Source organism: Bufo gargarizans, chromosome 6, assembly GCF_014858855.1.
Source record: "Bufo gargarizans isolate SCDJY-AF-19 chromosome 6, ASM1485885v1, whole genome shotgun sequence".
NCBI lineage: Eukaryota > Metazoa > Chordata > Amphibia > Anura > Bufonidae > Bufo > Bufo gargarizans.
This window is the reverse complement of record NC_058085.1, coordinates 137,669,749-137,693,912: the sequence shown is the minus strand read 5'-3', so window position 1 is coordinate 137,693,912 and position 24,164 is coordinate 137,669,749. Positions and strand designations below refer to the sequence as shown.

General features: G+C 42.1%; 2 protein-coding genes across 4 annotated transcripts in view; both read left to right on the top strand.

Moving 5' to 3' along the window:
* The window catches only part of LOC122940368 (myosin light chain kinase, smooth muscle-like), a 62,638-nt gene extending 56,935 nt beyond the window's left edge, over positions 1–5,703 (top strand). For all 3 annotated transcript variants that reach the window (XM_044297007.1, XM_044297005.1, XM_044297006.1), the window contains 3 exons: positions 361–445; positions 1,270–1,402; positions 3,032–5,703. In XM_044297007.1, the coding sequence (XP_044152942.1) occupies positions 361–445; positions 1,270–1,400 (216 nt within the window). In that variant the 3' untranslated portion in view covers positions 1,401–1,402; positions 3,032–5,703. The remainder of the gene's footprint in view (positions 1–360; positions 446–1,269; positions 1,403–3,031) is intronic.
* Positions 5,704–8,804: 3,101 nt separating this feature from the next.
* The window catches only part of FMNL1 (formin like 1), a 75,761-nt gene continuing 60,401 nt past the window's right edge, over positions 8,805–24,164 (top strand). Inside the window, exon 1 of the mRNA XM_044297010.1 lies at positions 8,805–9,383. Within this exon, the coding sequence (XP_044152945.1) occupies positions 9,225–9,383 (159 nt within the window). The 5' untranslated portion in view covers positions 8,805–9,224. The remainder of the gene's footprint in view (positions 9,384–24,164) is intronic.

Below are 24,164 nucleotides of genomic sequence, written 5' to 3'. Positions count from 1 at the left end.
TACACAATAGCATTTCTGAAACCAAAAAAATGATGTTTTAGTGTCTCCGTAGTCTGAGAGCCATAGCTTTTTTTTATTTTTTGGGCGATTGTCTTAAATATGGGCTAATTTTTTGCGGCATGAGGTAACTGTTTGATTGATTGGTACTATTTGGGGGTATATTCGCCTTTTTTGATCGCTTGGAGTCGGGACGGAAAATTGGCTTCTACCTCATAGTTTTGTTTTTTTTTTGTTTTTTTTTACATTCCTCTGGATCAACTTGCAGGATGACAGGGCGAACTGGATGTCTTTTTTCGGCCTTATATACTATGTTACTAAGTTCAACAAGGACACTTTGTAGTCATCCAATTTCTATTGCAGAAAACTGGTAAAGCTGTCCTGGCTCTGAAGAGGATGGCAATGCTTAGTCACAGGTCAGATTCTAACTCTTCACCAAACACGGACGGTAAGTCTTGATCACATGCAGCAGTCTATCTTGTCTCCTTGTTTTTCTCTTTGGCTATTATATCACTATTTAAAGGGAACCTGTCGCCTGGAAAACATGTATTAAACCAACCACAGTACCTTAAAGTATCCCCCAGTGTGTTGCTAATCATGATTTTCTTTCCTCATTCTGTCTCCTCATATTTGTTAAAATCGCAGTTTTAATGTCTGTTGGCGCCTTCAAGGCACGATAGCCCCGCCCCTTACCCCTCCTCTCTACAGTGTGATGGACATCTTGCCGTGATGTTGGGACTGCGCTCTTCTCGCGCATTCGCCGCGGGCTGCCTGTTGCAGTGCAATCCCGGCTCCCTCAATCACCACCTTCATTTTGCAGACTGTGCATGCGCCGTTCAGTTCTGGCTTGCGTTCTCCAGCGCCTGAAGGGCAGGCGCGAGCGCGATGGAACTGAACAGCACATGCACAGTCTGCAAAATGAAGGCGGTTAGGGAGCTGGGATCGTGCTGTAACAGGCAGCGCACAGCACATGCACGAGAAGAGCGTGGATTCATCACACTGTAGAGAGGAGGGGTAAGGGGCGGGGTTATCGGGCCTTGAAGCAAGGAGGCCGCTGCCCCGTGACTTCAAGCCTGACCTTGGAGAAGGTGCCAAAAGTCACTAAAACTGCGATTTTAACAAATATGAGAAGACAGAATGAGGAAAGAAATTCATGATTAGCAACACACTGGAGGACACTTTAAGGTACTGTAGTTGGTTTAATATGCGTTTTCCAGGTGACAGCTTCTCTTTCATATCATAGTCTTATTTTCTTCCATTCTTTTATTACAGATGACTCTGAAAGTAAGAAGGTGTTCAGCTTCTTGCAGGAACAGCTCCAGAGGCCTCCTATCTTCTCCTCCCTTTTAAAGGACCAATCTGAGGATTGCAGGAAGTTCTGCTCGTTTCCATTGTCACATTGAGGGTAAGGTGATGGCTTCTGGGTTGTTGCCATTGTATAATAAATCAAAGGTCCAAGTGCCACACACCCATTAAGCATTTGCCTAAAAAATCTTGAGAAATGTGATTTGCTATTCAGGGTAAGGTTGATCCAGATGGGCCTAGTAGCGGCTAAACTTCCACAATTGCTGCTCCTCACATCCAGAGGGGCTCTGGCTGCTGCTCGTGCATCTCGATCCTTTTCTAGCATTTAAAAAAATAATTAAACACTATAATGAGGCCATATAATACTGAGGTATGTTACCTTTACTGTTATACCACCAGTATAATGGCAGGGCCAATTTTATGGAGAATAAGGCCATGCAGAACAAATGTAGTTGGCTTCCTTTGCTTGACATTTTTGGACAACTACCTTAAGACTATGTGGTTTCGATCCAAATGTCATTCCCTATTACTTACATACAATGTCCGCAAAATACCAATATTAAAGTGGTTGTCCGGGGTTTCTGTATTAATGGCCTATCCTTAGGATAGATCATTAGTATTTGATAAGTGGGGGGCCCCACTAATCAGTTTGACGAGGCTACAGCACTCTGAGTACTACGGCCTCTTCCTAGGCCAATGACGTCACATGGCTTGGTGCAGGTTAGTCCGATTCAAGTGAATGGGCCTGAGCTGCAATACCAACCGCAGCTGCTATGCAATGAATTGTGCTGTGCTTAGTAAGATGTGAGGAGGCTGCAGAGCTCACCAGAGCACCGTGGTCTCTTCAAACAGCTGATCAGGGAGGGTGCCAGGAGTCAGACCTCCATCAATCAAATATTGGTGACCTATTCTGAGGATAGGCCATCAGTATGAAAATCCTGGACAACCCCTTCAAAAGGACACTTTAAAGGGGTACTTATTCAACTCTATGTTCATAAAAAAGAAATAAATAAAAAAGAAAATTAAATATAAAATATTCTTGATAAAACTCCTATATAGACAGGGAATCCACTGTCAGTTTGCTGCTGGTATAAAAGTAGTTGTAGATTTGGTATGACAGTACTATTCTCTTGATAGACCTAGATAAAGATGTCAACAGAAGAGCTGTCCACTTAGACTGAGAAAGTTGAGCGCGGCTGTTTGCTGTGCTAAAAGTTCAAACTAAAGGTGGATTTAGATGGGATGACTGAGCGGACGATTGTCGGGAAGGAAGCGTTCCTTCCCGACAGTCAGCTGCCCGTTCAGTGAAGGAGACCGCACATTTACATGCAGCGATCTCTTACTGTATGAGGACAGGGAATCTCTATAGCTCCCTACATTCATGTACATGAGCCCTAAGGAGTACTTAAAGAGCCAGGGCAGGAAGTAGAACACAAGGATTGACTTAAAAAATGATATCCAGAAAATTATCCACTCATTTTCATAAAATTAAAAAAATAGAATATTTACATATGGGTTGATAATATGCGGGAAAAAAATTATGGTAGTGTCTCCTTAAGTATCCACATACTACTAATACTGCCATTCAATGTTGACCCCTTAGTAACCACCCATACACCTTTTTGCGGCAGTCACTAAGGGGTCTAAGCGCTGCATGGAAAAATCAATTTTTTTTTTTATCCCTCATTTATCTCCTCCCACTTTTTATTTTTATTTTTTTTCCATCAAGGTTTCCCAGACCCTGAAGTCTTATGGTTTTTCTCTGGTTCCCCAATTCAAGAGTCCAAGCACTTAGAGATTGAGTATGAAGATTCAGGCAGCTGCACCCTTATTATATCTGATGTTTCGCCCAATGATGCTGGGGTATATACATGTCGGGCCTCAAATTCCCATGGACAAGCAGAAACATCAGCCAAACTGAACATCCACTGTCTGCGGGCAGCGCGTTTAACAAGGGATGGAACTGTAAAGACTGCCTAATCTGTTGGGACATGCAAATTGGAACCCACCATCTAGCTCCTGTCATGGGAACACTCGGCACCTTCATAAAAAAGGTCTTGCCACTAGGACATTGACTCCAATATGTAATTGGAAAAACCTATGTAAAGTCGTAGGTATGCTTGTATATAATGTGTTAATTTACAGTAAGTGTGTCAAGACATTGCAATTACTGCATACTCATTCTAAAATATTATATGCTGACTTTTGCTGTACAATATCTCTAAATTTATATTCTGTATATGTAGACGTCTTCTCTGAGGCTGCATTCAAACCAAGGATATTCATATCCAAATGCTGTCTGAGTTTGGAATGGACAGGTCCTGGACTGGACATTGACCCATTAAAGTCAATGAGTAAATTCACATGAGCCATTTTCCATTCAAACCAATGGACTGTACTGAGAAAATCGCAGCATAAACCATCCAGCCTTGAGTTTCATGCAAGACTAATTCACTCAAGTGCATGGGTCTTTGAGGAAAAAAAGACTGCACACTGATGTTCATGTGGGGTCCATTTAAAAAACGTGTCTGTGTTCACTGTTCGGAACCAAACAGGTTTAACATTGTTCATCTGAATTCACCCGGATACCTAGAACTTATTTTTTCTGTATACTTCTCTATGTATAGAAGTAGGCAGGACAAAATAGAAAACTGGACCTAGAATCTACTGTGTGTTTGACTGGGTTCTCTTCAAGGGTCACTGAGTTATAGAGACATATCAAATGTTTTGTTCATGGGGTTATGAATGCTGTGACCTCCAACAATCCCTAGAACAAAGTCAAGAGCCCATCTTAATTCCATCTCCTGCAGCAAGGAGAGGAGAGCTAGGCAAGTGCTTCTCTCGCTTAATTCTAGCGATCGGTGGGGGTATCAGCTCTCAGAACCCCACGATCAAAACTTTTGCTATATCAGACATATCAAAAGCTTTCTGAAAATTTCATTTCATTACATTTTTTTGTAATATTTGTTCTACTCTTGGCCATTTGTGGTCAGGTATATCAGCTAAGCCCTAATTTGCTTGAATGGGGAAGGGTGCGAATGCAATATCCGACAAAGCCCATGGGCAAAATTGGTGCGGTTTTATTTCAATTTTTGGGTGGGGTGCAGACCCTGTATAGTACCTCCAGGCAAGCAATTGAAATGTATTTAATGCGACTATTGATGTAGGCTATCATGGAGGAATGGTGTGACTTGGCAGCAAAGAAGGTCAAACCAGTATGGCACCAGTCAATCCAGCATTGGCTTGCTAGATTGGTTGCTAGAGATGCACTGCCTAAGACTGGACTGTGAGGCTTTTTCGCTCCACCACATTTACGTTGTGTTTTGTAGCTCATTTGCAGTAAAAAAAAGGTGCCAAATGTTGTGTCCTCTCTGTTTATCCTTTTTGTATTTTGTATAACGGAATTGTATGTGACTATTATTGTATGAAGCTTACTATTATTATTAGAGATGTCTCTTGTCCGTAGAAAGCTATTTCTAGTATGGATATACGCAAGTCAATTTTTAAAGTTTGTTAAACGATAAACATTAAGGTAATGCTATAGAAATAATGTTTGTTCAGTCAAACTTAACCCCTGAAATGTGTCTGACGACTTTTTGTGACCAATGAAAACAAACTGATTTGAATATATGTAATGCCATGGAGAGATTGCCCTCTAGCGGTAAGGTCCCACAAGTGCCTTGAAACCTGTCACCACAAAATGCAGTGCAATCTGCAGGCATCATGTTATAGAGCAGGAGATGCTGAGCAAATTGATATATAGATTTGTGGGGAAAGATTCAGTAAAATTTGTAATTTATACATTTAAATCTCTATTTCTAAGCTCAGTTGTACATGGGGGCCACCTTATCAGTGATTTGATGGCATTCTGTGTGTATACAGAAATGGCTGTCAGTCACATGGAGTTACCTTATCAATGATTTATAGCATTCTCTGTGTGTGTATACATAGCTGTCATTCACTGAAAACACCTCCCCTATGTACAATTGAGCTCAGAAAAAGAAGAAATATAAATGTGTAAATTACAAGTTTTACTGAATCTTTTCCCACAAAACTATACATTAATATGCTCCGCTCTTCCCCCTGTATAACATGCTGCTTGCAGGTTGCATTGCATTGCATTTTGTGGTGACATTTTTTTCAAAACGGGGAAGACTGTTCCAGTTACAACTGATAATGCTAACTAGACTGTGTCTATATACCAGCCATATTGGATGGCCAGGAAAGGGAAGCTCTGACAATCACATTGGTATTGCTGTGAGCCACACTGATTGACTAATCCTGAGTTCACACGGGCATTGCGGGAAAAGGTGCGGGTGCATTGCGGGAACATGCGCTATTTTTCCACGCGAGTGCAAAACATTGTAATGCGTTTTGCACTCGCATGAGAAAAATCAGCATGTTTGGTACCCGAACTTCTTCACAGAAGTTCTGGTTTGGGTTAGGTGCTGGGTAGATTGTATTATTTTCCCTTATAACATGGTTATAAGGGGAAATAATAGCATTCTGAATACAGAATGCATAGTACAATAGCGCTGGAGGGGTTAAAAAAAATTCTAATAATTTAACTCGCCTTAATCCACTTGATCGCGCAGCCGGCATCTCTTCTGTCTTCTTTCTTTGCTGTGTGCAGGAAAAGGACCTGTGGTGACATCACTCCGGTCATCACATGGTCCGTCACATGATCTTTTACCATGGTGATGGATCATGTGATGACCGGAGTGATGTCACCACAGGTCCTTTTCCTGCACACAGCAAAGAAAGAAGACAGAAGAGATGCCGGCTGCGCGATCAAGGGGATTAAGGCGAGTTAAATATTATTATTTTTAACCCCTCCAGTGCTATTGTACTATGCATTCTGTATTCAGAATGTTATTATTTTCCCTTGTAACCATGTTATAAGGGAAAATAATAATGATTGGGTCTCCTAGCAACCGTGCGTGAAAATCGAACCGCATCCGCACTTGATTGCGGATGCTTGCGATTTTCACACAGCCCCATTCACTACTATGGGGCCTGGAAAACGCACAATATAGAGCATGCTGCGATTTTCACGCAACGCATAAGTGATGCGTGAAAATCACAGCTCATGTGCACAGCCCCATAGAAATGAATGGGTCCAGATTCAGTGCAGGTGCAATGCGTTCACCTCCCGCATTGCACCCACGTGGCATACTCGACCGTGTGAACTCAGCCTAAGGCCTCATGCACACGACAGTGTTTTTTAACTGTCAGTGATTTGGCTTCAGTGGTCCGTGTCCGATTTTGCTTCAGTTGTGTTTCCTTGTGTCTTCCTTTTCTTTTTTCTTTTTTGTCTGACGGGGGAAAAAAGGAAGGTTAATGAAAAGTGTAATTTTATTGCACCAAGGTCTTGTAGAAAAAAACGGACACGGATGACATACCAGTTGTGCATCCGTTTTTTTCTTTTTTACGGACCCATTTACTTGAATGGGTCCGTCCTCCGTTTTCCACTGACAAGAATAGGACAGATTATATTTTTTTGACGGACTGGGATCACTGACTCGGAGGAAAAAAAAAAACGGAGGACTATCAGTTTTTTTTTTCACAGCTCCATAGAAATAAATGGGACCTCCGCTAAACTGTGAAAAATGACACAACGGTCGTGTGCATGAGGCCTAAGGGAGAGTTTACATCACCGTTATTTTTCCATTCTTATGATCCATCGGAAGAACAGAAAAAAAAAGATACTGTGCATCTGTTATGAACATTTGGCATCCCCCATTTTTAGACAGGAAAAAAAAAAAAAGAGTACTGCATGCAGTCTAAAAAAACGAATCTGTGACAGAAATGGTTCAAACAAATGCAAAAAAAAATTTTTTTTTCCATTCTTCTAATCCTTCAGAAGAACAGAAAAAAAGGTGCAAATATAAATATATTGTTCCTGTGTTTTTTTTTTTTCTCTGAAGTATCAGAAGAATGGAAAAATAACGTTGATGTGAACTCTCTCTCTAAGCTGCACTTATGCTGGATAGCCTATAGTAGTTTGAGCGATCCACAAAATTCTGATTTGGAACCTACACTGTGGGAGCTCTGTTTCCAATAGATCAGTGTTTCCCAACCAGTGTGCCTCCAGCTGTTGCAAAACTACAACTCCCAGCATGCCTGGACAGCCTTTGGCTGTGCGGGCATGCTGGGAGTTGTAGTTTTGTAACAGCTGGAGGCACACTGGTTGGGAAACACTGCAATAGATTATAGGCCTCTTGTTGTGTTTATTTTTTTTCTCATTTATTAAAAGTACATGTAAAACTGATGAGATACTTTGGTTTGTTTCCTATAGAAGCCTTTTAGAATTATGACACCTGACTGACAACTGCGACAATATCAAAATCTGCTCCACTTAATCATGAGAACTCGGTGAAGCTATATAGGTGCCATTCCAACCTTACTCATAGGCAGCTATACACTTTGTAATAGTTCAATAAGTACCTATGGTCTGTGAGATGGGATATGAGTCTCAGGCCTCACCAGATTGTACTATTTTATGTATGTAATTTTTAGAAGGACAATAAAATACATGTATATAATTGATCGAGTGTCTGTCATTGAGTTAGATATCATTTCTTATTCCTTTTGTATGTCGGTGTATATACACAGTACAGGTCCTCTGCCGCAAGTAACACTGTGCCAAGATCCAGAAGTTCTCCCTTGTGCAGAAAGTCCCATTAATGACTCAGTGGGATATCGTCATCTATTGGCAACATAATACCACTAGAAACCTTTTGATGCAAAAGGCAAATGGTGACCTTGTCCTGCAAAACAATATATATATTTTAGTGGTTTTATAACCTGTCTTGGCTACAAGATGTCCATGTGCAAAATTGTGTGCCCGATGCGCTGAACTGAGCAGAAAGTGGTCCACCAAGTTCCATGAGAAGCAAGACTCCCACATGTGATGCACGTCTTGATGCACATGGCAAATGCTATTTTTTATAAAGCCCTCCCCCACTAGATCTACCCTATTGGTGTATATTGTAGACGCCCTAAACTCCAGAATTGGTTACTCGATCTTTAGACTTTTCTCATAAATCACAGAAAAATGTTTCTGTATTATTTCCTTTGACCCAAACAATGCGTTGTTCTGGTGAAGGTGACTAATTTCTGTAGGTTGTCAGTACTGGTTGAACTACAATATGAAGCTGGAGGATTGGTTAAGAAATATATATTATGAGACCTCAGAGTTTTCTAGCAGTTAGGGCTTATAGAGTTAACAGATTCTGAATACTGAAGGTACAAGGATCTTATAACCTGTTGTGGTATTTGGTTTCAGTACATGCACCTTGCCTTTCTATCATCGTATACACAACTCTGTCTGTGTCTCCACCTCACTACCAGTGATGAACATCTCCCCCTGTATACTACATAGATTTTAAATGACATCCATTGGGCTCTGCTTCCTGAACCAAATATCTCCTCCTCTTCACTCTAAACATCTACCATCTGATTTTGAAACCTTACTTCCTTCTGCTTTGTGGTCTGCTATACTAAACGTCTTTCCGTTAACATCCAATAAAGGGACCAGCAGAAAATACAAAGTTTAGCAACTGGACAAGAAGTGAATCTTGAAACTGTAGTGTGAGACGTTGGAGTGAAAGGAGAAGAGACATGAAGATTTAATTGCTCCTTCTGCTGCTCAGGACATTACTTATTTTGGATCTACTAATCTATTGCCGCACCTTCCTTTTTCTGTGTGTACCCCTTGGTCGTTGAGGCAAGCGCGTGCTGTATAGAACATGACCATGTAATCGGAAGTTGGGTGTGTCACCATCAAACCTTACAGATATTTTGCAGGAAGTCTTCTACACTTTTTTTTTTTTTTTTTTTTATATCCCTGCTCTTCTCAGTGTCCACCTTAAGTATCAAGCCTGGATCCAGGAGCGTGGAAACGCGGAGCAGCTTCGATTATGGGGAATGCAGCGGGTTCTCTGGATATGTTCCAGGCCCGGGATTCAAAGATACATTCAACAAATGGGACTCCACCGCAAAAACAAAAAGAAGGAACATCTTCCAAAGGTCCAAGACCAAATTCGGTAGAACTAGATGAAAGATTCAATGGGGTGCTGGTAAGTAGATTTTTTTTGTTGTTGTTGAATATATGCATAAATCTATAGCTGTTGAAATTAGATATACAGTAGGATTTTGCACGTATGAAAGATCTGTGGGCTCAAATCTACTGAAGGTCAATTTACATCTCAGAAGATTAAGAAAAATCTGAAGGACTAAGATTAGATTCTCAAATTCATCTTGCCATATGGTTCTAAAAGTACAACCATGTTTGCAATTTAGTCAACATATCCTCATGTATCTCCAAAGGTTGTGCAGTGAAACTATGGCACAATGCTGTTATTTCCAAACTTCCTCCCAGTCTCCTATTTCGCAGCTTGTTTTCACAAGAGCTAAATTAACATGTGACATACATTGCAGCATCATGTCTAGCTCTTGGGGGGGACTGATAAAATCTATTAAAACCGATGATGTAGAACAGTGGTCTACAAACTCTGGCTCTTCAGCTGTTGCAAAAAGCACCAGCAAACCTGCGGCTGTCGAAGCATGGCAGTAGTTGTAGTTTTGGAACAGCTGGGGAGCCACAAGTTGAAGATCAGTGTTCTAAACTGGTACAGCTATTCTTCTTGACTGAGTATGAGTGCGTTTTTCAATGGAAGAGGTGGGAAAAGCTGCTGCCAGACACCTTTTATCTCCCATAGGAACAAAAGATCGAGAATGCTGAATTCCAGAATGCCTAAATTCTTCTTTCCTCTAACATACTATAAAGAGGGTTAGAACATCCTCACACACACAATACAGTTGGATGGTCTTGTTGAAATTGACTGCTTTTGCTGACTTTCTAATAATATGAATTGTTCCAATATTTGCTGGGGGTCCAAGCAGCATGACATGTTTTGTTCAGGATTCTTCTGAGGAACCACAATGTTTAAAAGGGGTTGTCCAAACAGAAGAACCACTTTTCAATTGACCATTCCCAAGAAAAACTTGCAATAAGATGCTTTCACTAAGGGAACCACAATGTAGATGCACAGTATCTTTGCTAAAGCCCACTGATGCCAGAGATGCCATTTGTCCTCCAATGCACAGCTCAGAGGGTCCCGTAATAGGAGTTAGCCCAAAACAGGGCATTCTAACAATTTAATTGCTATGAGGCTCACAGGCCTTTTTTCTTAATGTGACTCCTGACTACCCTACTCATGCCAAACAAATAGTGTCCAGGATTCTCTGAGATTTCCTGGTTTCTGGCACCATTCCACATATGATCTGACTGCACAGATTGGTACACAAAGAACTACATTTATGAGACTGCTAACGGGCTACATGGAGTAGTGAAAAACCAGGGACAAGTGTATAGAAAAGGGGCATGGTGGCTGGCATATGTATGTATTGGTATGACAGAACTACTCTGTGGGTATCTAAATTGCACTATTCTATGAATGTGTATATATTGGACACAAAAATGAATGATGGCTACAAGTTGGCACCACTTGGCAATTAATTGCAGGTTTGATGTCGGAGAGTGCAGCAAATGAAGTACAACACCAATTTATTTTTCTCTGGAACTTTCTTAGCACTTTACTCAGACCTGGATCCTTTTGTCCTTTTTTTTTCTTATGCCCCCGTCCCCCTCAATGCATATTTGGGCACAGGGACTAGTCTACAGACACATACTGTCAAAGTTCGTGGAGGGCTTATTTCCAGGAGAAAGAAGCCTTCCGTGAAGCACCTAGGAGATTAGATTTGCCAGCTTATCCCAGAGGTCCCCCCTTTTTCTGAATGCCTCTTGAATTTTGTGGGAGAGTCGGCAAGCGTGCTACAGTATATAGGTAGTTATGACGCTAATTTGTGTAGTCTACATGCCCCCTGTAAAGTTACATGCAAATTTTACCTGACTCTTATTTGCAAATCCCTAAAACTGCGACAAAACACATTTATTTTCAGTAGTAGCCTGCTGCCTAGACTGTCCCTCAGACTGTTCTGTCCTGAGCTCCTGTTATTAGCTCTCTTAGCGATGTGAGCCAGGAACCCATGCTCACACAGAGGCAGTCAGCTGCAAGTCAATTCATGATGGCCACTGCAAAGAGGAAATTGCCTCTGCCTAGAAGTCATCTCTGCCACCCAATGTGTCTATATAACAAACTACCCAGTTTACTGTGCCAAGTGTCACCTGTGCAGGAAGTGAGGACTAGGGGCCAACCTTGACTCGGGGGCCCACTGGGGGATTCACATGCTCCTTTGTGGGCCTGGGTGACTGCAGTGCAAACATACCTTTTTGTGGTAGTTATTATCATAGAGTAGCAAGACTATGATCTTTTATTGTGCCAGATTCTGCTCCTTAAAGGAGTTCTCTGGGATTTTAGTGAAAAAAAATTACTGAACATACTTGAGTATATCTTTATTATAAAAACATTCCCAATATCATTATTTATAATGGCTCATTCTGTCTGGGGAGCAATCATCAGGGGCAATGAAATGGCCACTGTCTTATTAGTTCACATAAAACCTGTCCTAATCAAACAGGAGAATAAGTTACTTCACATCACTGAGCTAAAGAGATGCCTCCTCCTCTGCTATTCTTATCAGGGATTATGATCCTGTATACAGCTGATAATATATTAAACTAAATCTCTGTAGGAATAGAGATCATGAGGAGACATGAAGTACAGAGAGGAGGTTGAGGGTGAGACTAATGAGCAGCAGCACTTGTATGCAGTTTCCATTACCATATTCCCACATTCCCACAGTCTGTCCTGTCCATCCTCTCTGTACTTCATGACTCTTCATGGACTCCATTACCACAGAGATTCAGCTAAAGATCTTATCAACTGTATGCAGGATTATAATCCCTGACAAGAAGAGCAGAGAGGAAGATGAGACAGCTCTTTAGCTCAGTGTTCTGAAGTAACTTGTCCTTCTGTGTAGACTAAATGATCCATTATAATGAATAAAGTATTTGGGAATATATAATAAAGTATTAAAAGTATTTTCAGCAATTTTATTTCCTTAATTCCAGGAACCCTTTTAAGTGCCCAGGAGGCAGAGCTTTATTAAGAAATGCTCTCCTCGCCACATTGTGCTGCTTAAGACCCTCCCCTCCGCTCTGAGAAAAAGCAGTAGTGGTCTCCTTGTTGGATGCTAGTGCTGTCAATCAGAAAGGAGGGGCTTTGAAGTAGCTCAATGAAGAGAGTACTTCACGTTGAAGCTCCACCTCCTGGAAAGTGCAAAATCTGGCAGAAAAAAAATGCATATTCCCACTACACCTGGTAATAAAAGCTCTGCAAAAGATATTTATGTACTGCTCTCCACAGCAGCTACCTAGTGCTGTTAACAGTTTAGCATGGTCAAAACTGCTGACAGATTCCATTTAAAGAAGGTTTTTGGAAGGTGTGGACAGGATGCTAAGGGTTGGAGGTATAAGGCTGGGGCTACATGGCAATCCTGAACGTTTCCACTTCTACACAGCGGTCTTTGGTCGCTCGACAGGTGTAGGAGCCAAGATTGCTGTGTCACCCCAGCCTAAATCTGAATAAGGGACCAATACAGTTCACAGGCACCATTAGAAATATGGAGAGGAGGTAGCTATAGATGACATAGCAGTTAGATCATTTGTCAGAAAAATCTCCCCATAAGTGGTTTATCACTGAGGAGAGAGATCACACTTGTTGATACAGCTGTCCTGATACTGATGACCTATCCTGGGCATCAATATCCTGGGACCTATACAACATGCCTTGATATTGGTTTGCTGTCTGGGCATGCTGGGAGTTGTAGTTTTGCAATAGCTGGAGAGCCGCAGGTTGGGCATCCTTGTCCTAGAGGGAGTAAAACTGGGAGAGCTGCTTGTTGAGAAGGACCCGGATGTACTTGTAGAATAATTAGAAGCATGCAATGTCAATCAGCTACTTTAAAGGCTAGCAGGATTAGGTAACGTATTAAAAGGGAATGGACTCCCAAAATAGGGCTATAACATTACCACTTTACAAATCTTTAGTGCACTCTCACCTGGAATATGCAGAAAGATCTTTATGAGAAAAGACTGAAAAAAATGAATGTATTTACTGTATTTTTCACCCTATAAGACAGTGTCAGTGTGTCTTATGGGCTGAATACTTATGAGCGATTCCATTATGGAAGTGGTCATTAGTACAGGAGGGCCGGAAATCTGTGAATGCAGCGCTCACCTGCCTCTGTACCCTGGTCTATCTAAGCTGCTCGCTGTGCTGTGACTGCGCACAGCGTGGGGACATTGGTGCTCTGTGACCTCCATGCTGTGCAGTGTCTGGTCACAGCACCGTGCATGGCAAGAAGAGCGAGGACGTCCGGAGCGGGAGTTGTAAGTGAAGTTAATTTTATATTTTAATGTCAGCTCAGAGCATGGGGGTCTGCCTGGGGGATCATTCACATTGGTTGTCTGAATGGAGGGGTCTTATTCACAATGGGGCTCTGATGTGAGGTCTCATTGGGGGTCTTATGAACATTGGGGGTCTTATGAACATTGTGGGTCTGAGCTGAGGTCTGATTAGGAGCTCATGCACACGAACGTGGTTTGGGTCTGCATCCGAGCCGCATTTTTTGCGACTCAATTGCGGACCAATTCACTTCAATGGACCCGCAAAAGAGGTGGACAGCACTCCGTGTGCTGTCCTCATCCCTTTTTAACATTCCGTGGCCCTGTGAAAAAATTAATGTCCTATTCTTGTCTGTTTTGTTGACAAAAATAGGCATTTCTACAATGGAGGGCCCGTTCTGTTACACAAATTGCAAAAAGCAGGTGGGCAGCATCTGTGTTTTGTGGATCCACAATTTGCAGACCGCAAGACATGGCTCGGTCGTGTGCATGAGCCCTAACATTGGGGGTCTGATTGGGGCTCTAAGCTGAGGTCTGATGAAAAATATATTTTTTTCTTATTTTCCTCCTCTGAAACCTAGGTGCGTCTTATGGGCAGGTGCATCTTATAGGATGAAAAATACGGTTTTCAGAAGAGATGCCTAAGGGGGGGAAAAAGTAAAAATATAGAAATGACCCATACAAAAATACTTCAAAAAGCTGTTCTAAGTAAAATCCCCTCAAAAGACAAGGGGAACCCCTTCTGTCTGGGGAGAAAAAAATTTGCAACGACAAGGTTTATTTACCACAATAGCTGTGAATCTGTGGAATAGTCTACCTTGGGATGGTTTTAGTAGAAAAAAAACATTAAGGGTCCATTCACACATCCGTGTGTGTTTTGCGGATCCGCAAAACACGGACAGCGGCAATGTGCGTTCCACATTTTGCGGACCGCACATTGCCGGCACTAAGAGAATATGCCCATTCTTTCCGCTATTGCGGACAAGAATAGGACCTGTTCTATTTTTTTCAGGATCGGAATTGCAGACCCGGAAATGCGGCCCCGCAATTCCGATCATTGCGGATGTGTGAATGGACCCTTATACTTAGAATTCTTCTTTTATCTGGTCTGAAGGATTTTATTCCTTTTTATAGGCCAGATTCACGTAAGCATTATGGCTTTTTTAAGTACAGTACCTTCCTCTGGATCTATAGAGGGAAATCTATTTCAAAAGTTTATCTGGGAACATGGTATGCAAATCGGCTCCTAGCAAGCTATGCCTCTAATGAGTTGGATACTAATTAAGCCAGGATAATATGCTTAGGGGCTATCGCTCCAAAACAGGAAATATAGTATCCCCCAAATCCTGACCTAGGCCTGTCACCTAGCTAAGCCAGTACACTCTATTCTGAACAGATGAGGAGTACTCGCCCAGAAATGGCTGTCCGCAGATGAGATGCTGGCTTAATTATTATCAGTTATGTCTCAAGGCCTGTTTAAAAGGTCGAACATTAGGGAGAGTTATCAAAAGTGGTGTAAAGGAAAACTGGCTTAGTTGCCCATAGCTACCAATCAGATTCCACCTTTAATTTTGCAAAGGAGCTCTGAAAAATGAAAGATGGAATCTCATTAGTTTTAGTACAAAACTATGGTTTTGTACTAAAGTTTAATACTTTTTTTGTGTTCAGGGTTTGCATTTTTTCCATCCGGATTGCATGCGTATTTCTTGAACGAGATTTAATGGCTTCTTAGGGATGGTACTAGTATCATTGCAGATTGAGTAAAATATGTTGTCAGTGAAATCAGTGCAAACAGCTCCCACATGGAGCAACACTCGCGGTCTGACTCGGGGCGTGACCCCCAAAACGTTGCCCGGTGTGGGATAGGATTCAGCTCGGCATTCTCAGAACAAAAGGAACGCCTGTGAGCTAAGAATTGTGCTAAGAAATAATAAAAAGTTGTAAAGTACAGATCGTGCTTTTAAAGAGTCAGTATTTTTATATTTCCTCACCAAGATACGTTGACTGTCCGCCGCTGTTCCCCTGCTTACCGCGTGGTCCCGGGCGCCGTGTTCAGCGGTGATCTGCGGCCAGTGCTTCCCATTCACCGCTGCAGTCCTGGGCTCTGTCTGTGTAGGTATTGTTGTTCTGGGATCCGCTCCACAGTTTCCTCTCGGCCCTGGCCACAGCATGCTTGCTGCTTGTTTTCTGCAGCACTTCCTTGAGGGCCGGTGCGCGTCACTTCCTGGGCTTTATGTCTTAGGTCCTCGCTGACCAATCCTAGCCCTCCTGTGCATATATAAGTGGCTCAGCCCCCTTCCCAGACGACTCAGTGTCAAGGTCCTTGTGTCCGGTTCCTGATTTCCGCTTGTGTTCCTGTGTTCTTGACTCGTACCTGTATTACTGGACTCTGCTACCTGTTAGATCCCTGCCTGCTTGCCTTGACTCTCCTGTTGCTGATCCAGATTGCCTGACCTCTACCTGTGCTGCCTGCCCTGACCTTTTGCCTGTCGGACTACGCCTCTGCCTCATCCTTCGGTCCTGCACCTCTGGTACCTTTCTCGGGTACCTCCTGGTCCGCCTGGACAAGCTGCCTCATGTGCCTATCCTCCTCAAGAGGTAGCGACCTGGGGTTCCCCTCGGGAAAGTCTATCCCTACCATTAGGGGTTACGTGGCTCTCCTGAGGTGTATATCCCCACATCTATGGGTATGTAGACATGCTATATTGTTGTGGACTTTGAGGGATGTGCTCATTGGCTCTAGGTGCTCAGCTATACCCACTTGTGTTATCCACAGGTGGATGTTCACTGTGCACCTGAGCCAGTTTTGCATGTACTTGGAGGTTTAAGCTGTCACCACAGCTGCAATTGTGGTATCTGACCATTTGATATGGTGACTTCTTATGCACTTTAACTTTGTATGTATTTGGAGGTTTTAGCTGTCACCATAGCTACAATTGTGGTATTTGACCATTGATATAGTGACTTCTTATGCACTTGCACTTTAACCTTCTGTTGGCTGTTATATGGTCCCATAACTTGAAACCATCAGACATCCATATGTCGCGGTGTTATCTGCAACCACTTTTTTGATATGGTGTTTTGCCACTCAGTATTTGCACTCTTGCATTTTTATATCTGTGGTTGCAGTTATACATACAGAAATCAGTGAGGTATTGTACTCCTCCTTTTTTCTACCGCCATTTGTACAGTGCATACTCCAAAACCCCTCCCCCCATGTCTCATTTGTGTTAACATGCCTCCTCAGATGTAAGCATTTTGCTTACATTGTTGTCTCATGTCTCGTTTTTGTGGATTTATTTTTGATGATATACCCGTTTAATCTCAGTTTATTCTTGTTGGTTGGTGCCCTACCATTAGGGGTACTGTGAAGATCGAGGGGTTCACTTAGACAACGCCCTTAGAGGAGGTAGGACACGTGGCACAGTGGGTTCACACCAGCTGGTTCATGACACTGCTCTACAGCTGACTTGATTGTGTTTGACGAAGATATGTTGCCACACAGACATTGGGTGTGACAGTTGTTTATACCACACACATTGCAGCATGTGAGCTCTGGGTGAGGTCATGGACAGTCTGCATCTGATGTTGATCACGTTCAAACCAGTTGGATACTATATATGCTGTGATTTGCTTTATTTTATTTTTTTATTAAACCTATACCTCTTATGGCACTGTAATGCAATTCTGTTATATTCTATACATAGGACAGACAATATACCTCCCAACAAGATCCAACCATTAGCCCTGAACATAATACAATTCTATTGTACTCTGTATCAGTTATATCAGTGGTCTCCAACCTGTTGGAAAGCTACAATTCCCTATAACTGCTGAAGAACCATAGCAAGAAACCACAGATGCATAAACCGCTACTACTCCCAACTTATTATTTATTTGAAAGCGCCATTAATTCCCAACTGAGTCGAGGGCTGAAGTAATTGTCGTAGATAACAGCTGTGTCTACGTTGTGATATATATGGTGGACAACGGTAACAATCAGAGAGAGATGTTTAAGATTTCTATGAGGGTGTGCTAGTTTACAGACTAAAGGGGCAATTGAAAAGAGTGGTTGAAAATGCAAGAACATTGTGGTCAGAGAGGGGGAATGGGGAGTTTGAAAGATTAGATAGGGAACAGAGGCAGGTGAAGGCAAGGTCAAGTGTGTGTCTATCTCTGTGGGTGGCTGTGGAGGACCATTGTGTGAGGCCAAAAGTAGGGATGAGCGAACTTCTGTTTTCAAGTTCAGCGTACAAGGTTCGGGTTATCTAAGAATTCCGTTATGGATTCCTCTACCTTGGAACATACGTTATGGTCTGTGGTAGCGGAATCCATAACAGAATTTTTAGATAACCTGAACCCCTTGTACGCCGAACTTGAAAACAGAAGTTCGCTCAACACTAGCCAAAAGAAGAAGTAAAAGATAGATGCGTGGAGGCAGGTTAGTGGCATGTCAACTGGGAAGTTGAAACTCCCATGATGATGGTGGGGATGTTGACGAAGAGGAAGTGTAGAAGCCAGGTATTGAAGTGGTCAAAAAAGACAGTAGCATGGCCTGGTGGATGACTACTATTTGGAGGATGGAGGGAGAGGAGATGCAGACAGAGTGAACTTTAAAAGAAGTAAGGTAGAGAAAGGTTGTAGTAATGTTAAAGGAGCAGTTATCTGAGAGAAGGAGGCAAACAACCACTGCTATGTTTGTCAGGATGGAAAGTATGGATAAATTAGAGTATAGCAGGAGAGACTGTTCTGGTGCGTGTCAGCCATGTTTCTGTGAGATCTGGGAAATGAAGAGGTCATGAATGTGGGTACCATTACCCAATTATTATATGTGATTATTATAATACATAGAATGTTATACCTCCATGACCATGAAGGAATGTTAGGGTCTATATAGAATTTAGCACTAGTGACACTAGGAACTTGGTGACACATAAGAATATACTCTAGGAATGTTAGGGTCTATATAGAATTTAGCACTAGTGTCACTAGGAACTTGGTGACACATAAGAATATACTCTTACTATAAAGTAATTGACACATAGTATGAAGGATCTAGGTTACAGATTTTTCACTAAGGCACAGGAGGTTCAAGTTATTCCTTTGCACTCACTGATAGTCTGAAGGTGCTTTTTCCCTTTAAGTTTGATCAGAAAACCTTCCTATAGAAGGTCTAGTAAGTGACACTAGATATAGAGGATAGTGTGAGGTCACACAGAAATGCTTCATATATAATTCACGCTGTCATTCATCTGCTGTTTTGTATTATACTGGGAGTGGAGCACGTGTAGAGAGGCACTGTGTTAAGCCATTAACTTTTATTGTAAATTGATCCTTGTTTTATATGCTTCATTCTTGAGTTGCGTTTGCACAAAACATAAAGCCTTAAAGAGCTTTTCCAGTTTGCATCAACATCCTTTAAAACTATTTATGATGGTAGCTATAAGTTTGTAAGGTAATCTTTTACCTTTATTGCTCTTATCGTCTGTCCTGGGCTGTAGTCACATGATCATGTCCATGCAGCTGTTTATTTCCTGTGATGTTATGTCCATGAGTGTGTCAGTGATAGGGGAGTTTCTATGTAACTAGCTATGTGGGAGGAGCTATAAACTAGCTGGACATTGTTAGGGGAGGGGCTGGAGCCATGGCAAAGAAAGTGCATTATGGGTTTGGTTGGATACAGCAACAGTAAGTGGAAGTGCAATATGGATATTAATACATTAGTAAGTGGCTAGTATTAACTTTCCCTACATGATAAATGCCACTTGCCAAAGTCAGAAAACCCCTTTAATCTCTAGGGAGTCTATACATAAACCTGTAATGTTCTTATCTTGCCTAATAGATTGATGAAAATTCTCTAACTCCAGAATAAAAAGGGATGGGGATAATAGACATCCTTGACATGTCCATTAAAAAAAAATCTCAAATGGAACACCCAAGCATACACTTCTGACAAAAGGCGCCAACACCAGCTCGGTGGAGGTCAAACCGATGCTCTTTTGGTCTGTCAAGTGAATGGAGCCCTATGAATACATTTACCATATAGGCTGGAAGCTTTTCCCAGGATGTATATTGAATATTGGGCCATAGAGCATTATGCACTGAGCTTATGGGTTGTTTGCAGATGGTTGTTTCTAGGCCAGGAACCAGCATAAAATAAAAATGTTGTTGGCTTGATTGTCAAATGTATCAGGTCTTTGAATGAGATTATCAAGAAATAATTGTGGGTGTTTCCAAAAAAGGAGGGGAATCCCATTTAGGCCTCATGCACATGGCAGAGCCTAGTATGGTGGATGTACAAGAAGTCCATGTACAGCACCATAGGCACTCTGTCTACCTTCCTGTTAAAAAGCAAGGGATCTCCAATGCCTCCATAATATGGCATCCAGTGAAGCAGTGGTCTTCAACTTGTTGCTCTCAGTTGCAAAACTACAACTCCTAACATGCTCTGACAACCTGAGGCCAGACTGGTTTGCTTTGAGCAACAACTTACATTTTCAGAAACCTAGTTGCACCCATGGATGTGGCTGTGTTTTTCAAGGTCAGATTAATATATCCAATTGTATACACATTTATTTCAGCACTCACTTGTGTGGTCAAACTTCATTTTTACATGATGGAAAAAGAACACATGCAATAACAATTCTTTTCTTAGAATGCTACAGTGTTGTCCTTCTGTTATTTCTCCTGAAAAGGTCTAAATAATGTGACAAATGGGTGTTACCATTGTCCTTGTCTATAGGGTGTGACCCTACACACTTAGGGCATGGCCACGATGTGGCTGTGCAACGGTAAGAACTGTGTAAAAGAGCAAGCTGTGCCAACATTCAAATAACTCATTACAAACTGACTGTTTTTTCACTGTGCATTGTTAATGCATGGGCAGTAACCCACAAAATCGCACACCATTAAAAATGCACGGTGAAAAGCAGTTTGATCTGAGTTACTTGAATGCTGGTGCAGTGGTGCAGCTTTCAAGGCCATGCGGTTCTTACCGTTTCTCAGCCACTGCACAGCCACACCCTATTGGCAAGCTGAATCGAACACCCCAGAGAAAAAGTGGACAGAGATGGCTTTGAGGTGGCCATTCAGAACTTTCTAGGCAGAATTTTTCAGCTTGCTTTTTTTTTTTTTTTTTTTAAAGTCACTTCCTTTTTTTTTATCTGCATGACAGAATATTGAGAAATATTCAGAAAAACTTTCATTCAATTTACAGTAAAATGCAATAGGTCAGTATAGGAGAAATCTAAATTTCCAGTTTCTTTTCAAGTAGACATGAGCAAATATATTGTATTTCACCCAAATCCGAAAACCATTTTGTAAAAATGATGCATCCAAAGCTGTATTTTTATGATTTGAGAGAGAAAGGAGACTAGAGAGAAAAAAAATAAGTTCTAGGAGACCTGAGTTCAAATTTTCTGGTTAATTGAAGCACTTTCAAATCAAACCTAAGGCCTCATACACACAATCATAGTTTGGTCCACGTCCGATTGGCTTTTTTGCGGCTTGCATGTGGACTCGTTCTTTTCTATGGGTCTGTAATAAATGCAAGCAGCACATGAATTTCATCCATGTTCTGTCTGCATCTGCGTGGCCATTCTGCAAATTAAAGAATATGTCCTATTCTCAAGAGGAGAAGGAGACTAAACACATTAAGGCAGCTAAGGCATCAAGAAATTGCCAAACATATAAGGAAGGGAGATTTAAAAACATCTTCAGTTATATTAGTGATAGAAGAAAAATTGTGATTACAAAAAATAGAAATGGGGAAAATAACTATGTTGATGGGGATAAGGCTGTTGCATTTTATTCAGTATTTTCAGTAGGCGGCTTTCAGAATCATGACTTGGATGGGCATAGCATTTCCAGTAGTTGTAAGAGTGGAGCTCTGGTGTTTTTGGAGGCTGATGTTATAGTTGAACTGGCACACTTAAAGTCCAGGTGGCTTCCACCTCAGAGTCCTTAAAGAACTCCAGTCTGTGATTGCTGAGGACAGGCAGCAGGGAAAGCAAGTAGGATGCTTGGATATGCAGTACGCAGCCCTGCAGGGTATTGCGATGGTGAGGTCACGGTTACTTAAGCAAACAAGGGTTGCTCTGGGTTACTCACAGTTTTCTTGAAAGACCCTGGGCAGGCGTACAGCAGTGATGGAGAGGCTGGCACAGGGGTCCTCTGGGGCACTCTCTGTGTATAGGGACCAGGCCTGGTGGTAGGTGAGGTGCCCTGGATGTTGCAGGTTTGTTTAATGTGCTGTGGCAAGATCCCTTTAAGATTCGTGACGCCAGTGCCGGTAACGGTGGCACATCGATTTATGATAGGAATAATTGAGGAACACTATGTTGTGGTGAACCAAAACTTCCATTTACTGGAAAACAGTCAACTATTTACAGTCTGGGTTCAGTTCTACATGCAATGAAGTTGTTACAGGCAGGCTTTCATAAATGGCAGGCACAATGTTCTTGCAAGATACTCGGAGGGTTAAAACACTCACAGACCAGGCTGCACTTTTCCTCAGAATCCTGTCTGTCTTTATCCCAAGGCCCGTATGCCCTATTTATGGCTTTATCCTTGGTTAGGGAAACTTCCTCAGGTATATACCGTACAGACCAAAAGTTTGGACACACCTTCTCATTCAAAGAGTTTTCTTTATTTTCATGACTATGAAAATTGTAGATTCACACTGAAGGCATCAAAACTATGAATTAACACATGTGGAATTATATACATAACAAAAAAGTGTGAAACAACTGAAAATATGTCATATTCTAGGTTCTTCAAAGTAGCCACATTTTGCTTTGATTACTTCTTTGCACACTCTTGGCATTCTCTTGATGAGCTTCAAGAGGTAGTCACCTGAAATGGTCTTCCAACAATCTTGGAGGAGTTCCCAGAGATGCTTAGCACTTGTTGGCCCTTTTGCCTTCACTCTGCGGTCCAGCTCACCCCAAACCATCTCGATTGGGTTCAGGTTCGGTGACTGTGGAGGCCAAGTCATCTGGCGCAGCACCCCATCACTCTCCTTAATGGTCAAATAGCCCTTACACAGCCTGGAGGTGTGTTTGGGGTCATTGTCCTGTTGAAAAATAAATGATGGTCCAACTAAACGCAAACCGGATGGAATAGCATGCCGCTGCAAGATGCTGTGGTAGCCATGCTGGTTCAGTATGCCTTTAATTTTAAATAAGTCTCCAACAGTGTCCCCAGGAAAGCACCCCCACACCATTACACATCCTCCTCCATGCTTCACAGTGGGAACCAGGCATGTAGAGTCCATCCGTTCACCTTTTCTGCGTCGCACAAAGACACGGTGGTTGGAACCAAACATCTCTAATTTGGACTCATCAGACCAAAGCACAGATTTCCACTGGTCTAATGTCCATTCCTTGTGTTCTTTATCCCTAACAAGTCTCTTTTGCTTGTTGCCTGTCCTTAGCAGTGGTTTCCTAGCAGATATTCTACCATGAAGGCCTGATTCACACAGTCTCTTAACAGTTGTTCTAGAGATGTGTCTGCTGCTAGAACTCTGTGTGGCATTGACCTAGTCTCTAATCTGAGCTGCTGCTAACCTGCAATTTCTGAGGCTGGTGACTCGGATGAACTTATCCTCCGCAGCAGAGGTAACTCTTGGTCTTCCTTTCCTGGGGAGGTCCGCATGTGAGACAGTTTCTTTGTAGCGCTTGATGGTTTTTGTGACTGCACTTCAGGACACTTTCAAAGTTTTCCCAATTTTTTGGACTGACTGACTTTCATTTCTTAAAGTAATGATGGCCACTCGTTTTTCTTTACTTAGCTGCTTTTTTCTTGCCATAATACAAATTCTAACAGTCTATTCAGTAGGACTATCAGCTGTGTAGCCACCTGACTTCTCCACAACGCAACTGATGGTCCCAACCCCATTTATAAGGCAAGAAATCCCACTTATTAAACCTGACGGGGCACACCTGTGAAGTGAAAACCATTTCAGGTGACTACCTCTTGAAGCTCATCAAGAGAATGCCAAGAGTGTGCAAAGCAGTAATCAAAGCAAAAGGTGGCTACTTTGAAGAACCTAGAGTATGACATATTTTCAGTTGTTTCACACTTTTTTGTTATGTATATAATTCCACATGTGTTAATTCATAGTTTTGATGCCTTCAGTGTGAATCTACAATTTTCATAGTCATAAAAATAAAGAAAACTCTTTAAATGAGAAGGTGTGTCCAAACTTTTGGTCTGTACTGTATATATCCTTGCATTAAGTAGATCCTTCTGCCCTTCAGCTCTCTGGTTCAGCTGGAAACACTTCTGCTCTGCACTCTGTGGGAACTGCAGTTTTCTCAGGAGGTAACAAACTTCTGAGCTACTCTTGCTCAGGAACCTCAGGCAGGCTAGACTGCACTCACTAGCCTCCTGGACTACACTGCCCCTTTCCTGTCTGGGCCTAACTATATTTATATTAGGGGGTTCCCTAGCTCCCTCTACTGTCTAGGAGGAGGAACTACACCCTAAC